Raw genomic sequence first — 17,980 nt, 5'->3', positions numbered from 1 at the left:
AAATGGTCTGGCCACTGCAGCTCAGTGGCATGCACCCCACCCCACACTGTCAGTTTTATGGAAAAAACTGTTGCTTTTGCAGTGTTTTTCATCACTGAGACTCCTCTAAACTTGGCCTGCAGGCATTTAACAGCTGCATCCAGACAACAGACAATCCCACCTCAGTGATAAATACTGAGATCCAAAATCCTATTCCAAATCAGTACATGAAAAATGTTTATAATTGTCATTCAGATTTTTAGAACACTAATCTTGTCCGAATAGTAACAACTCCGAACCTGTATGAAAAATATTCAAGTAAAATAAACCTATAATATTAATAATAATAATGTATTTTTGTTTCCCTGCTCACACTGCCTCCACCTAACAACTAAAATAGCATGACAGTTTGCTAGAATGTCACTAATCCTCTTGCCACATCGTTTACTCATTCTTTTTTTTCAATCAGTTCACAAAAACATCTTGTGTTCAGATTGTGCAAATTAGAACCAAAGTCTTTATGTAGGCTAGTTCTGCTGCCATTCCATGTGCATTTGTACCTTTTGTCAAGGGTGAGCCAGTTCAGAGCTGGACTGTTTACACATCAAACCCAGAGGCTAAGTAGTCCACTAGAAATAAATTATAGCAGCTACTTGATGAATCTCTCATTAGTGGTGTTTGGTAATGCAAACATCACTTTTGCTCATGAGGTTAGGAATTTGAGCAGACCCTTAAGCTGTGCTATTTTTTTCTAAGTGATGAAACAGACAAAACTGGCTGAAAAGCACTGGCCTGCATTTACATGCACAATAATATCCTGTACTTATTCTAAAATGTTCATATTGCGATTATGTAAGTGCCACACACAAGCATTAACCTGATTGGCATAACCAGTTTAGTATAGTTTCTATATATCTATATATGCCTAATTTGGTATATCCACCATTACTGAACATTCATTTGACAGCTTTAAAGTCCAGCCACATTTTTGAAGTAAGGAAGCGTTTGCCTCATGACCTTCAGTGTGCTGTTCATCATGCTCCTGTGTTTTTGTAAAGGACATGAATGACAATTGTTGATCACTCTCCAAAATGAATAAAATGTGTACTAAATGCTTAATAAATGTGTATTAAATGCCAATAAATGTCAAGATTAAGAATCTTCAGTATATCTTGTAAAAATGGCATTAAAAAAAGTGCAAGTCTTAGTTTCTTCAGATCTAAAGGCGTAAGCAGATTTTGGGCATTGACCAAACCAGAACTGTATATGTAAATAAGAGATGCAAAAGCATACGCTTTGTGAAGTAGTAGAATTAACTTTCACACATTTAGAATTGGTATATTACTGTAAAATTGCCGGATTGTGGCAGTATCTGCTTTTAACCCAAGTAACAGCTTTCCGTCTATTGACTTTAAAGATGCTGTTCACACTCAAAAAAAGACCGCCAGCGCTCCTGTGTTCTTTGTCTGAGCGGATGAGTAGAAAAGCTAAAATCCAACTTGACCACATTTTTTTGATGAGAGAGAGGCTTAAGAGGCGTTCACACAGAAATGTAAGATTGTGCAGTTGCACTTTATTTTACAGTATTTGCACTTATGTGTACTTACAGTGTACTTACCTATGAAAGTACTGGGTAATATAAGGTAACTACATGGATTAAGATTACGTTCAGGGTTAGTACCTAGTTATTACCCAGTTATTGTAATTACTACAAGTACATAGTATGTTCATGGGGAACAGGACTGTAAAATAAAGTGCTACCAATGGTGCACAGTAGTTTCAAAATGCAGAGCTGCATCACTAATGAAAAATAAAGAAGGCATGGTCTCGAAATGCGCTTTTAGAAATGCAGCCTGAAACAGGCCCTTACTGTAAACGGCATCAAATGAATGAATATATATATATATTAGTGCTGGGCAACGGTTAAATATTTTAATCGCATGATTTTTCTGATTAATCGCAGCATGCACAAAATTCGATAATGAAATCAATAGTAGTGTATTGCGTAATTTTATTCTTTCAAAGTACTGCTGTATGAACAAAAGTGCAATAGAGAATACGAACCGACGTCACACCTCGTTGCATGCCGGGGCGGCGCCACCATTTTGACAGGATCGCCCTCTATTACTCGTACTGAAATTAATACGGATTCTTGCTTACCTTTTGTTTTGTTTCTGCCATTATTTGAACGTTAACATTTTTAATGGTATCGTTTGCAGGGAATAGAAGCTATTTTATCGCATCGCATGATCATTTTATTTATTTATTTTTTTTCACTGGAGTTTTGTAGAATTTCGTTTACAGTGTTGATCTGTTTACCGTGTCGCACGCTGGACGCTCACAGCTGCTTCAGTCATCGTATGAATATAATCGTATGAATATCCAAATAAATCACTGAGAAAAGTCGATTCATTTATTTGTTGGAAACGTTTAAATGATGCTTAAACGAGCATATTGAGTAGGCCTACTTGTCATTGTAATTCCCCTTTTCCATGATCACAGATGAGGAGAATCAGAGATTATGGGTCATATTCAGCGGACAGACGGACACGATCACACTGTATTTTTATATTTATTTTAACAAATGACAACCACACTAAGCAATTTCCTACCTTTATAAAACCGTTATGAAGAAAATTTATATTAAAGTTTATATTTTGGTGTCATCCGTTTTTCTGCATGTGCTTTATTTGTAAATAGAATTTGGTATCTTTAATATCAGTCTAAGTGCATTAAGCGTTTTCTTGAGAAGACATGAGAGGAAACCGTTTAAGATATAAATGTGTTGCATTCATATTTTGGGCTCATTTGCGTATCTCCACACAGTATGCTTTAATAAACATGTACAGAATTGTTGGTCACATGAAGCGTTTAAGCATTTGAATGTCCCCGTCAAGTTCTGCTAATTCACGAGCGCAGTGAGAGTCAGACTCGCAAAGGTAATGTTAATTATTAAACCAAACGAAATCAAAACGTTCAAAAACACTTAGCAATGTGATTCTTTTATTGAGTGATAAGCAGTGGGTACCTTTTTCCATTTTTCTGTCCGCACCAGATATTTTCTTTTTCGCGCTGTAGCTCTCTTAGGCACACAACAAATGCTTTCATTGGTTGAGACGCGTGATGACGCTCATCCCAAGCAGCCAGTAGCCTACTGATAAACATCCCGCACGATAAACTAATTGTCGGCGTTAATTAATGCGTTAACGCGATAAAAACGCGTTAACTTGCCCAGCCCTAATAAATATATATATATATATATATATATAGCTGAAAATAAGGTTGCTATGATATCAAAATACCAACGAAATTTCACAATTCTCAATCAATTTCGATACCACATACTAGGCTAACTAATTTAAGCAAAGTCCTTAGTCAGTAATGCTATAATACTTAAATCTAATTACAAAAATAGGACAAATACAATAGAAAAAAGTGTTTGAGATTTTCGTTCGTCTATCTAACAGAAAAGTATTTGGCTAATAGTCTACTACAGAAATCAAATAATCAAATGTAGAATAAAACACAGCATAGTATTCAAAGTATGAATTACACTTGTTTTGATTTTTATTAAAGCTTCAAAAGTTATTCAGTTAGTCATTTTCTTTTATTGTTAGATTAACATGAATGGGTCATGAAACACTAAACCACATTTTCTGAGATTTTAAGAGTCATGTGTGTTGCACATCATGGAAGACAATGTTAACAGAAAATGTTATCTAGAAACTAGTTCATTTTAATATTTTTTTGCGCTGTTTACATCTTCTGGGGCCAGTTGTTCCAAAGTAATCTGATCGGTTTTCAGCTATTGGATTGGATCAAATCTTGAAAACTGGATATTCAAAAGGAAAAAAGGATTCTGAATTCAGATTAGATCACAAAATCCAATCTTGGTTTTGATCTGGATAAAATTACCAGTTTGTTCAACACTTTTTAGTAAGATTGAGATTCCTTTGATCAGAAAAAAAAAAATCTGGATTAAACTGATCACATCAGAAAGGTGGATTTCAGAAACAAAAATGTAACAATTTTAAAACTGGTAAATTTTTTTAATTTTTTTATTTTATTTTGCTCTTGATTAGTTTAACTGTTAAAGTAATAAATTAGAAGTAGACATTAGGCTACATATTTAGCTTTTCGGTAGCCTACTATAAAGTAAAAAAGAGATTTTGGTGCTCTTTGGTTGCTTTGAAAAACCAGCACAAAGGTAAGATGGATTATCTGATCCTGGATAGCAAAAGATGGGATTTCCAAATCCAGATAATTCTGATCCAGATGAAACTTTCTGAACAACTGGCCCCTGGGTTTAAAATGGTCTTTGTGTCAACGTTTTCTTACACCATTGATGACTCATCGTTGTCTTGTGACTCATGAAACTGCGTATCCCTATAGATTAAATTTTTCCCCTCTCAACAAACTATCTTTCCATTTTTATGTCATTGTCAGAGCCAAAGTAACAGTATTTATCAGTTACATGGAGATCAAACCGAAAAGAAAGATTTTTTTTCAAAATGTCTTTATTTCTCAGGTGGGTGTTCACGGCATTAGGATAGAATTTTTTAATGAAAAAGGATCAAAGCGCACCGCCACCTACCTGCCAGAGGTTGCGAAGGAGCAAGGTGAGAAAAAAAGTACACTTGCCTGAGTTTTATCTGTCTTTAGTTATAATATAACAGCAGAAACAAGATGAAGAATAGGCCACAAGGTAACACTCAATCAGTATGAAAAAACGGGATTGAATTTGTTCTCTCTCCATAGGATGGGACCACATTCAGACCATAGATTCCTTACTTCGAAAGGGAGGTTACAAAGCTCCCATCACAAATGACTTCAGGAAGACTATTAAATTGACCAGGTGAGAGAATTACCTTTTCTAAGCAATTTTTGATCACTATATATAAATGAATCTTTTAGTACTTGTATCCAACGGTACAAGTCTCCCTTTACACAGGATGTCAGACTTAGAAGGTTTTTATTTTTCATTTGTTTTTTCTTGTTTAGTAATTCTGAACGGATCTGTATGGTAGTTATCTGTATATATAGTATATATGGCCTTGGAGGTCCACTTTGAGTTTTGCTCCAACATTGATCCAACATTGATCAAACTTTCCAGTAACCCTGAAGATCTTGATTTGTTCAGGTGTGTTTGATTAGGGTCGGAGCTAAACTCTGCAGGGAAGTGGATCTCGAGGGCCAGAGTTGAGAACCCTTACTTTGAACCATCTTTTTGCATCTCCATGTGGTCTGCAATTCTCTGCAATCTTTTCCATGTGCTCTTTGGTGTGCACAAGAGTTTTGAATTAAATGGACTATCAGGTGTCCTTTTGGAAAAACACCTAAATTTTACCCTGAAAAAAGCTTTCAGAAAATAGTTTTGTCAGAATCGCCCTCAAACTTGGTGAAACATTTATCTTTATTTCAAACCTCTCAAATCTTTTCTTCTGTTTAGTATATTATACAAAAAATTTTTACTCACTTTTCATTCAATTTGAGCTGCTCTTAAACTGTTCCTGTACTACTAGGAGTCTGACTCTTTGACAAGAAATTGTCAAGCTTTTATGCCTTGTAGACTAAAGGGTTCATGAACTGCAGCCATTTCATTTTGGGTATGTAATTTTCAGCTTGAAAGAAGTGTGTTAAGAAGTGTGTCACCTTGAAGACTTCAATGTAAATGCCCACTGCTACAATTGGGCTATGATAATAACATCTTTGCTTATAAATATTACACTTTTGAAAGCTTTTATTATGGTTTTACTATTACAGCTGCCAAGATCAGCTATTTGTGACAAATGTTGGTTATAGGCGTATATTTAGATCTATTCCCATTGCATAAAATGCTGAGCATTTTATCCAAATCGACTTCTGCACTCTCACAAATACTTTCATAATAACTAACACCGTGCAAACACTATTTAAATAAGAGATTCATTGTGCAGTTGGGACAGTGTTGATTATAACAGGAGTTTTGGTGATGGTGCGGAATCATTCAATAATAAACTTGTGCTGATTTGACCGCTCCAGCAAATACAAAGGGAGCTTTCTTTGCTTGCTTTCTGGGTAAAATGTAATCACAATTTAAACAACATATTCGTGCTACTGTGAGGAACAATGTAAAGTTGACAGTTCAACTTGATTTGCCAGCATAAGAGCAATTCCAGTAGATGGTGCTATTACTGTTATGAAGGTGAAAAATGCTATATTTCTATGGTAAATTCCCTGAATTGCCATTATAACCACTAGAAAGTGGAAGAACCACTCAATGTCTCATTCTACTCACTAATAGCTTTTGTTTTTTGATTTATATGTAGACATTATAAAATCATTATTATATTACAAATCACATTTTGTCCACTACATTTGTACTGTGGGATTTCTGCAATTATGCCACATTATGATTCCAATGTGTTACATCCTATGGGAATCTGGGGGTTGTTTTACTAGAGCGTAACCAAATTTAGTGTTTGAAGAGCATTTGTCTGGGCCCTGCCACAGCACCAAAACAACAAGATTTCTTTTAAAAGCTTTATTAGAGGCTAGCAAAGCATAGGTTTCTTTGGAACAAAACAAAAAGTACAACTTAAGAGGGAAACAAAGGCTTCAGAAGGGGGCAATGCCAAAATAAACAAAAGTTTAGTCTACCTTAGAAATTAAATTCTTACTAAATATCTCAAAAAGAAAATCAACAACAGAATTTGTTGTTGAAACCAGGAGAAAACAGAGGATTACAAAATAAAAATGGCACCCACCTCCCTACAGTTCCCAAATAATTATGAAACAAAACAGACAATCAGATTAATAACAGCTCAAGAAGGTAAAACAAAGAAATAAGGTACAAAACAAAACAAAACAACATAACTCTTAGCTTAGGAGTTTAACAGGACTAAAGCGTTCAGTAGAAGGCAAGCAGCTAAAGCAACAGCATTTTAGACCAAAGGGGAAAATGAAAACAATCATACAGTTCCAGAAAGGATGCACCACCACTTCAACAACAGGAATGGGCAGGACACATATCATGCTCTGGAGTAGGATTCTCATTGGATTAGAGTTGTGCTCAGCTTTTATGCTGCTCTCCTCCTAGTTGTTAAGCAGGTACAGCTAGGGACGCAATCAGGCTTCCTGCCAGATTGGAGAGTGGGAGTAGCCAGAGGAGAAGAGAGCAGGAGGCACAAACAACAACAGAAGAAAATGCATCACAGTAGCATGAAGTCATCATGAAAATATACATCTTTGGACGTAACACAATGTAACATGAAATCGGTGTTAAGTGGAGACCTGGAGTGAGCTTTTTATTACCTATCATTTATTTCAAATATTTATATTTACAGCAAAATTTGTGTGAAACCTGAAAATGGTGTTACAAACAGGAGACTTGGAGTAAGCATTTTGTTAATTATTTCATATATCTATATCTACCACAAAAAAATGTGTGCAAAAGCATGCTTAATGGAGTTAATGTGGAAAATGTGCCTTTAGTGGATTTTTCTGGAGGAAAACAAACACTTTGGAAATGAAAGTGACCATTAAAACCCATAGATGGCAGCAGAGGATCACTCATTGGCTTAATCCACTCATTTACGTCTTTTTTTTTTTTACAGGTTTTGCTTTTAGAATTATATTTAGACATTTTAAAATCACTGTTACAACTTTTTAAATCACATTTAGTCAGTTTACCACTTCATTTATACTGATTTTTCCTGAAACCTGAAAATGGTGTTATAAAGATGTTGCCTATCATTTATTTCAATTATGTAAATCTACAAAAAGTGTGTAAGCCTCAGTGTGCATTAAGTTATTCTAGTTTAACCCCTTAATTTCGGTTACAATTCAGTTAAAATTCATAATGTAATCATATTCAACTTATGTACTTGATGATTATAACAAATGCAAGAGGGCGTCAACAACCTGGTTGTTGTTACACTTTACAGCATGATCAAATCATTGTTTAATATTGGCCAAACAACATTTAATTCAAATGTCACTTATATTTTTTTATGATCCAGATGCTACACCCACTGTAATTTCTTGAACAAGAACATGTGGACAAAAAAACAGACAAACTTAGAGCAAGGGTTTAAAAATGTATTTTGAAATTGCAATGAACAGTTCACATATTTAGAAACATATCGATGTATGTCCTGTGTTGGCGTAGGTTTATTGACAAAAGTTGAGACTTATTCTCAATTCATATCACAAAGTAACCTGCTCCTGTCTGTCGCTTATTTTCTGATTTGGACCTCGCCATTCTTAGCACTAAAGCTAAACATTTTTGGACAAAGAAGTTACACTGGAGGAAATCAATGAAGTAATATCAAAGTTACCTAATAACAAATCTGTGAATCCTGATGACTTTAGTGCCAAATTCTATTAAAAAAAAACAAAAACAGGAATAATCTTGTACTAATTATTCAGTGTTTGATTAAAAGTGCAACAGCACATAGTACGTTTCCACCAGTGTACTGAGTAGAATTAATTCCAAAACCTGGACTGGATAAGCTGCAAATGTCTTCCTATCGTCTGATTTCTCTTATTTCAATTGAATCTAAGATTATGTCAAATTCTTGCAAAAATACTGAAAAAATACTTTTGTTCAGTTATTCATCAGGACCAGACTGTTTTTATGCTCAATAGGCATTTATATTTTAATCTGAGATGACTGTTTAACAATTTATAACAAGAAAAACTTATAGGCATGTTTAATTTCACTAGATGCTCAACGAGCCTTTGACCAATTAGAATGGAAATATATGATTAATGTTCCTATGAAATTTGAATTTGGTTGAGAATTGATTGAATGGATTGAAATAATTTCTGCACATCCAGTAGCCTCTGTTATTACTAATCAAGACATTTCAAATCCATTTCAACAATCTTGTGGCATGCGACAGGGATGCCCACTATCTCCTTTCTAGCAATATCGATGGAACCACTGGCAGTCAGTATAGACGGCAGATCCCAATATTCTGTCTATTCTACCATTACTTGATGATCTTGAAAAAATTGTTAGTTTTTCTGGATTTACGATCATTTGGAGGATTAATGGCAGTCTCTGATCTAGATCAAGAATTTTTAGACGGCTACAAATTTAAAAATTGCAAAACATTTAGGTGTAGTTACCTGAAACTTGATATACATATTGTCAACAGGGCATTCTGAGTAGAGTTTTATGAATTTATGATGCTTGGGGAAAGACACTTTTCTTGTGCCTGGCTGTTCGGGTGCTGAGTACAGTTCTTGGAGAGTGGGAAGGGGAGTACCGATAATTCTCTTAGCAGTCTGAACTGTTCGTTGTAGTCTTCTGAGGTCTGATTTGGTAGCTGAACCAAACCAGACCTTTATTGAAGTGCACAACTGCCGAGTAGAACTGTGGCAGGTTGAACTTCCTCAGTTGGTGAAGGAAGCACAACCTCTGCTGGGCCTTTTTTACAATGAAGTCTATGTGAGTGTCCCACTTAAAGTCCTGGAACTTGAATGACTCTCTGGCAGCCATAGTACTAGTAAGAGTAGAATGGTAGGGCATAGAATGGTAAGGGCAATTTCCAGGATGGCTGGAGTGTTCCTCCTGAAGTCCAACACCAGTCTCTCTCATGACTTCATGACCACAGATGTTAAAGCAACAGATCTGTAGTCATTCAGTCCTGTGACCTTGGGTTTCTTTGGGAAAAAGAGACATGGCCATTGTATAACTGCATCATTGACACAAGCCGTTTGCGCTTGGGTCATGACAATCACCACTTGTGGCTATATTTAATATGGGTTTGTAAATAAGTTCATTTAAACGGTGTCATCCAAGATGTTCATGTCTTTCTTTCTTCAATCAAAAAGAAATGAAGGTTTTTGAGGAAAACATTCCAGGATTTTTCTCCATATAGTGGACTTTACTGGGGTTCAACAGGTTGAAGGTCCAAATGTCAGTTTCAGCGCAGCTTCAAAGAGCTCTACATGATCCCAGACGAGGAATAAGGGTCTTATCTAGAGAAACCAACGGTCATTTTCTAAAAAAAAATTACAAATTTATATACTTTTTAACCACAAATGCTCGTCTTGCACTGCTCTGTGATGCACCACGCATTACATAATCACATTGGAAAGGTCACGTGTGATGTAGGCACATACGTAGCAAGTACCGACCCAGTGTCTACAAAGCAAAAGTGAAAAGACTAAAGGCCCTTTCACACAGGACGCGACAACGGCACCACTGAGCTATGAAACCCATTGATTTCAAGAGCGCGCGCTGCGTGAGGACAGTTTGTTGGTGCGTCGACCAAAGCGCAAGGGCAGCAGAGCGCACCATTGGCGAGCTCGTGTGCTCGCACGCTGTGGTCAAAGTTCAAGATAGTTCGCCACAGAACGCAGAGGCGAAAGTTGATTACCTGCACGGCCAATAGAAACGGGGTGTCAATCATGATAAGACTCTTATTCCTCGTCTGGGATCTCTTTGAAGCTGCACTGAAACTGACATTTGAACCTTCAACCCGTTGAACCCCAGTGAAGTCCACTATATGGAGAAAAATCCTGGAATGTTTTCCTCAAAAACCTTCATTTCTTTTCAACTGAAGAAAGAAAGACTTGAACATATTGGATGACACGGGGATGATCTCATGAATTATCATGAAATTTTAAATCTGAAGTGAACTAATCCTTTGTTAAAAGTAAATTTTACTGTTCTGTAATTATTAATAAATGATCAATTAAAAATAAGAAATATTCTCATATTTTGCAGTTTAGGACTGGCTTTCAATTATACTGTAATGTTGAATGGCTATAATTACACCCACAAATTGAAAAAAAAAATCCATTTAATAGATGCATGAGTGATTGGTATCTGTGATGATGGCATTCATAGTACGTAGTAAAAAGATGCCACTAAAGAAAACTTTTAAAATATGAAAAATTCCGTTCCCACTTTAATTTGGCGATGTAATGTGTTTACATACTGTAATGTTTGGTGTGATTAATCATGATTAATTGCTGAAATCTCTGAAATGAATTGTTTTTTAATAATGTCATAAATGTTTTTTTCTTAATAAGAAAAGTCTTTTTTTTGGTGCCTTTGTTGTTTTGGTGCTTGACAGACCAGATGTTCTCATTTAGTTTTATTGCATGGAAAAGAGCACCTTGGAGAAAAATGTTAAATTTCTCCTTTTGTGTTCCACAGAGGAAAGTTAATGTTTGAAACATGAAGGTGATTGATTATGTCATTTCCAAGATTTTTACAGTCATCACAGGCCTGTGTTGTGAACAGTATTTTGACACTGTTCTGACGCTTCCCTTCTTTCTTCACCATTGTTTTAGGTACCGTAGTGAAAAGATGACAATGAGCTACGCAGAATACATCGCCCACCGCCAGCATCATCACTACCAGAATGGCATCGGGCACCCTCTCCCTCCATACAACCATTATTCCTGACAGCGAGCCGCATGACCAGTCACTGGACCTCTCTGCGGACATCTTCCCAGGAGAGCCCGCCTCCTCGTGGTCTAGCTATCTGTACTACTGTACCATTTTATGATGATAGTTTCCGTTGCCATGTCGACAGTCAGATGGAGGCATGGCAGCGGGTGCAAATAAGCATTAGGTGATTATAAAGCGAAAAAATTCATTTTGTCATTTTTATTATTTGTATTAATTTAGTTTTTGCAGCATATATATAAATATATATATATATATCGACCCCTTCCTTTTTTTTAAGCAAATAAACAAGTACTACGTTTTTTTGTTGTTTCAACAAATTTCCTAATCAGGTTTCTAAGTCTGTGGATGGAAATAAGTCATATTAAATGATGGGCTAGTTTTGAAGATAGTAAACTTTTATCTATGCTTTTGTGACTTGCGCAATTTTTTTCCCCCCTTTTATTGTTTCTTATTAGTTTGACTTTTTATCATGTAGGCAACCACAGGGTTTAAGGGATGTTCTTTCCTCTCTGTGTAATTCCTCTGATTATTTTCCTTTTATGAGGGGTGATTTTCTGTTTTCCTTTCTCTTTTTTTTTTTTGTAAATGTTGTGGGTTGTAGGGTGAGGCCGAGTAAGGCAATGAAGAACTAGTTAAGTCTTGTTTGTTTTTTCCTGTTGACTCAAACTCGTCAGATAATTGAAACCACTATAATAAATTTGCTGTTGGGGATACCAGAATATTTGCCATAATGCAAAGGCCTGTTGCTCTTAGCATTATTGGTGTTGATTTGAATTGAATTTACTTAAACAGTCAGTGAACCCTTTTTTGTGTAGATTTGCTACACTTTGTGTTTAAAAAAAAATATTAATCTGCTAGTAATTAATCTCTTATTTGATTTCTCATGTTGACGTGTTGTATTAGTGTTTGTTAGTGTTGTTCGTGAGATCGCAAGTATAAGTCTGTGTTCAGAATAAGGGAGTAAACAAAGAGTTTTATAGTCGGAGATTAAAGTTAGTTAAAGGGACAGTGTCATCATTTATTCACCCTCAAGTTGTTCCAAACCTGTATGGATTTCTTTAAGAAGATATTTTTAGGAATATGGGTAACCAAACAGGCTTAGGGCCCCACTGACTTCTATAATATGGGGAAAAAATAAAAAATACTATGGAAGTAAATGGAGCGCATCAACTGTTTGGTGTCCGACATCATCTTTTGTGTTCAGCAGAAAAAAAAACTCATACAGGTTTGGAACAACAAATGATGACAGAATGTTCATTTTGGGGTGAACTGTCCCTTTAAGGTCATTTTGGTTCATAACTGACCTCATGGCCAGAAAGCTGTCTGAATTTGTCTGTTTTGTTTTGCTCCTATTTTGTCACACAGAGAGGAAAACCTTTTGATAGACCAAGGTCAAATGACAGGGACAAGATAAAAAAAAGCCATACTTTTTTCTTTTTTTTTTGGGCTGTTTAAGGCTGTGGCAGGGTGGTTGCTCTAAATGGCTATTTTTTAAATTCATTTTTCTCCTGGCACGGCTATTTTTTTAAAATGATCTGGTCTTGTGTATAAATGTTAATTTCTGTCTGGCATGGCAGCAATGTTTACATCTCCGTACAAATGCCACTATATTTCCAGTTGCTGTATTTGAGAAGATCATTGACAGACGCTAGTGTGGCTTTTTAACCCCCTCGACATCATGCGGTGAAGTTTGTTTGAATAGTGTTGTCAGGAAGTTGATTTTAAAAACAATGATTATATCCGTCTCCATTTTCTCTGACAATTTGTACTATGTCAGGTCCATTCTGAAAAGACCACATCTCGATGTCTCTTTTTTTTTTTTTTTTTTAACCGCGTGTCTGTAGATGCAGTGAATTAGCTTTTGAGTTTCAGTTTTTTGACTGACTCTGAAAGGAAAAATGGGAAAGGTTCTTTTGAAAACCAGAAAACTATTTCCTGTCATTTGTTTTCATATGCAAAATGTTAAGGGCTTTTGGGGTTCCATCCACAGTCATTATCAAGTCCACTAGAACCTAAAAAAACAAACAAAAAAACAACCTGATTTCAGTTGTGTTGCCTTAAAAATGGTTATAACATGGACCAGCAAATGTTGCCCAGAGTGCTCAACTAACAGCATCACAACGTGACGGTTTTGACCAGCAACTTCAGACATTGTGCGTGAAGTTTTTGAGCAAAGATGTCTGTTTTCCAAACGTCCAGCGTTAATCATGTTGTTTTTTTAATATTGAGGCCCTCCACTGCCCAGTTGTGACCCTTTTTGTTTTTTAAATAATAATTTGCTTCGCTAAATCCAACCAATAGTGACACGTTTGTGGTGTCGCAGTCTTTTAATAACCCTTTAAATATCTCCACTTTACTGCCTCAGTTTTGAACCCGGTTATTGTTTCATAGTTGGACAATCAGGGCCTCATTTTTGGTCCATTAAAACAGCACAAACTGAACCTTTTTTCATTAATGTATTTTTTTTTTTTTTTTGCTGCAAAACCAAGTCTTTGCATTTAAGAAAATTTGATGTATACAAATTTGCAATACATTCGTTGCATGAATAGGAGGCCTCCTGTTAAACATGGCATGCTTGTTTCACTGCTATATAGATATGAGAAAACAGACTATATAAAATGGTGCTATTGGACCTCATGTTGGGGGTGGTCGCAGTAAATGTGACTGGTCATGCGGACTCATTGATCATATCAGACTTTTTATTATCCTCAATATATGCAGATCTGTTTTACAGGTGTTTTTTTTCCTACCAGTGTAACAAAATCTCCTGCAGGTTTGAAAGGACAAGTAGTGACGAGTCTAACCCCATCTTTCCCTCATGGCCTGGGGGACACGGGCATATGCTTATATCATCTGTTATAGATGTGCACATTTACGCAATACACATTTACCCTGGAGTCTCACTCTTTGTATCCGTTGTTGAATGCTGTCTGTCCGCATTCATTTACATTGCCATTTTGAACTGCGGCTGGCTTAACCAGCCGAACGCTGTTGCCGAAATATGGCCAAAGCGATAATGATGTTCGATGTGCTGAGTTTACTTTACTTTAACAATGTTTGTTCAAATATCCTTGGTTCATTTTTTTTTGCAATTGATGCTGTGATGAAAGACATTTGTTGGTTTCTTTCATAGTGCTACATGTATGTGTCTATACATTAAGTTGCAAGGTTTTGAAAAATTAGCTTTTGTGATTCCTAGTGTAGTTTGAACATGCACTTTGGGGACATTAACTTCAGCAATCCCTGACACATTTGAACACTGTAGAAACTCTCAGCACCTGTCCTACAGTTACATTGCTCAAAGATGAGGCCCTTTTTTTATTTTCTCATTACACTGTCCTTCATTTTCTGTAATTTTTAACACAACTGGGACTAGTGCTTGGTAAGTATAGCTAATGCTCATTTTAGGCATAAATGTTGGGTTGTCACACCTACATACGAGCTTCACATTTACTGTTAAAACCATAGTCATTTGGAAGTTAGGCTCATGTTACCTTTGTGTGTTCAACCGAACCAAAGATGCCTCCAGCCATGTCCAAATGCTGCTCTACAGACCTGCCTTCCTGTCCTTCCAAAAACCTTCCCTGCAAGAGAAATGTCTTTTTGTTTTTGTGTATTTACTTTTTTTTTTTCTTTTGTACAATTTCTAATATTGTTTTAGGTTTTTAGCTACCTAAGTTCAATGAATTTTCATTGTAGCTGTTTCTGAAACCTTGCACGGTGTCTATGACCGTAATACTAGGTTGCACTTTTTTTTTTATTTTGTTTTCATCATTGTTATTATTATCTATTTTTGTAAAGAAAGAAAACCCCATAGCGTGCCTCTTAGATTTATGGGTTTCTTAATGTGTTTTTTTTTTTCTTTTTTTTTTTTTTTCCTAAGACCAGCAGTTATACTTTATACAAAAGATGAGCTAATCCTTATTTTTAAATGCCATTTAAGGAGAAAAAAAAAAAAAAGCCTTTTTTCCTTTACTCTGGACCCAGTAGCTGCACTGGCATACAATCGCACTGATAGATATAGGGGGGAAAAAAACTATAAATAATAATAATAATAATGATGATGATGATAAAAAATAAATGTAAGAACTATAATAAACTTGTTTAAAAACTTTTTTGTAAAAAAAAGTTAAAAAAGTAAACATAATGACTGTTTTTGTACATCAAGTTAATTCTTTTCAAAAAAAAAAAAATATTTTGGACCTAGTTTCTAATTATTATTTTAGTGGTTTTCTATGTTCTGGAACTTTGAGAAGATGAGTTTTGAATGTGCCCTTCGATGATTGACATCTTGCAGTGTTGTCATTGCGGGCACTGGGGTTGCCTGGTGTAGCCCCCTATGCCCACCACTTTGTTTTATTTCTGTTTTGAGTTTGGATTCTCTCTTGCTTTAGGAACTTAAAATTACTGAAGTAACGACTTGGTGAAAAAAAAAAAGAAAAAAAAAGAAAAAAAAAAAAAGAAACAAAGAAAAACAATTCCCCTGTAGAACTAGATCCTTTACCCCATTGAATTGCTGTTAGAGTGATGAGACTTGAAATGGGCATTTATTATGAATATGATAGTATGGCTCCAAAAAAAAAAGACAAAAATTACAAAATCTACAAAAAAAACAAAACAAAACGTGTTGGGTTGGGGGGTGGCAAATAGATGGGTTAGATGTGGGTATGTGAGCTATGGCTGTGGCAATGATAATGTAGTTTTAAAACATTATTGTTATTACCTTTTAAATCATTTATCCAATAAAAAATCTGAAAGAACAAGCATTACGTGTCTTTATTCCATTTTTTGCTAAAGTTCTGGAGTGTGTTGTGGGTACTCAGTTAAATAATCACCTAGCATAGTACTGAGACAGCTTTAGTAAGGGTTGTAAACTCTATAAACTAAATCTTATTGTGGCTGATTCTGGTGCATGCGGTATCTAAAGCCGGGTGCACACTGTGCGATTTATAATAGTCCTTTACGATTGTTGCTTGTCAGACTGTACGAACATGATCCTCATGTCACACTGTGGAATCTCAGATGTCATTTATGTCAGACTGTACGACAGTCAAGACGCTATAAAAATGGATACGCACTTGTAAACTTGTCCGGAGTTTTACATCATAAACCGAGACACATTCGATGACAGTGAGCTGCATGACACACGGCACTGAAATGGTGGCTAACAAAAACATCTCTATCATTAATTTTGATCACGACTTGTCTTGAAAAACGAAGACAATTTGACGTTCGTCGTTGGAGAAATCACACTGCAGGACTGTGCGCCAAATCTTCTGACACTGCCAGAAGTTCGTCTGAGGTAAAATTTGATGGCAACGGTCATTAACCGGCTGTCGATGAAAATGTCAAATAGACTACAGATTTTTTCCTAGGATTATAGGAATCTTTTAGGATTCTCAAAATTTGTCTCAGATGACCAAATTGTGGCCAGAATCGCACAGTGTGCACCCACCTTCAGTCTTGGTTAGACCTTAGTGCTGCTTTTGACACCGTTTTCTATTCTGTTCTGCTGAACAGGCTGCATAGTTGGCTGAGTCTTTCTGAAACCGTATTTAGTTGGTTTCAGTCTTTAACCAATCATTCCCAGTTTGTTAGCTTGGGCAATCACAAATCTGATACTGTGCCTGTTCAACAGGGAGTTCCTCAGGGTTCGGTGTTGGGCCCAAATTTATTTAACATGTACATCAATCAGGCATAACATCATGAGCACTGACAGGTGAAGTGAATAACACTGATCATCTCTTCATCACGGCACCTGTTAGTGGGTGTGATATATTAGGCAGCTAGTGAACATTTTGTCCTCAAAGTTGATGTTGATGTTAGAAGCAGGAAAAATGGGCAAGTGAAGCCGAAAGAGCCAAAAGTGGACACATGAGCATCAGAACTGGACCACGAAGCAATGGAAGAAGGTGGCCTGATCTGATGAATCATGTTTTCTTGGACGCGTGTGTGTTGCTTACCTGGGGAACACATGGCACCAGGATACACTATGGGAAGATGGGAAGCCGGCGGAGGCAGTGTGATGCTCTGATCAATGTTCTGCTGGGAAACCTTGGGTCCTGCCATCCATGTGGATGTTACTTTGACACATACCACCTACCTAAGCATTGTTGCAGACCATGTACACCCTTTCATGGAAACAGTATTCCCTAGTGGCTGTGGCCTCTTTCAGCAGGATAATGCTCCTGACACAAAGCAAAAATGGTTCAGGAATGGTTTGAGGAGCACAACGAGTTTGAGGTGTTGACTTGGCCTCCAAATTCCCCAGATCTCAATCCAATCGAGCATCTCTGGGATGTGCTGAACAAACAAGTCCGATCCATGGAAGCTCCACCTTGCAACTTACAGGACTTAAAGGATCTGCTGCTAACATCTTGGTCCAGATACCACAGCACACCTTCAGGGGTCTAGAGGAGTCCATGCCTCGACGGGTCAGGGCTGTTTTGGCATCAAAAGGGGGACCAACACATTATTATAGGAAGGTGGTCATAATGTTATGCCTGATCTGTGTACATTTTTCCACTTGGGCAGTGTATCGGGAAATATGGTCTTGGAAATCAGTTATGCAGATGATACTCAGATTTA

At 36.5% G+C, this 17,980-nt stretch overlaps 1 protein-coding gene across 1 annotated transcript in view; it reads left to right on the top strand.

Annotated features, from left to right (window-relative positions):
• ammecr1 (AMMECR nuclear protein 1) overlaps nt 1-16,155 on the top strand; it is a 52,645-nt gene extending 36,490 nt beyond the window's left edge. Inside the window, exons 4-6 of the mRNA XM_067375075.1 lie at nt 4,508-4,598; nt 4,738-4,834; nt 11,272-16,155. Coding sequence (XP_067231176.1) covers nt 4,508-4,598; nt 4,738-4,834; nt 11,272-11,386 — 303 coding nt within the window. The 3' untranslated portion in view covers nt 11,387-16,155. The remainder of the gene's footprint in view (nt 1-4,507; nt 4,599-4,737; nt 4,835-11,271) is intronic.
• The last annotated feature ends 1,825 nt before the right edge of the window (nt 16,156-17,980 follow it).

This window comes from Chanodichthys erythropterus, chromosome 22 (genome assembly GCF_024489055.1).
Source record: "Chanodichthys erythropterus isolate Z2021 chromosome 22, ASM2448905v1, whole genome shotgun sequence".
NCBI lineage: Eukaryota > Metazoa > Chordata > Actinopteri > Cypriniformes > Xenocyprididae > Chanodichthys > Chanodichthys erythropterus.
Note: the sequence above shows the minus strand (reverse complement) of the source record. Positions and strands in the feature narration are given on the sequence as shown.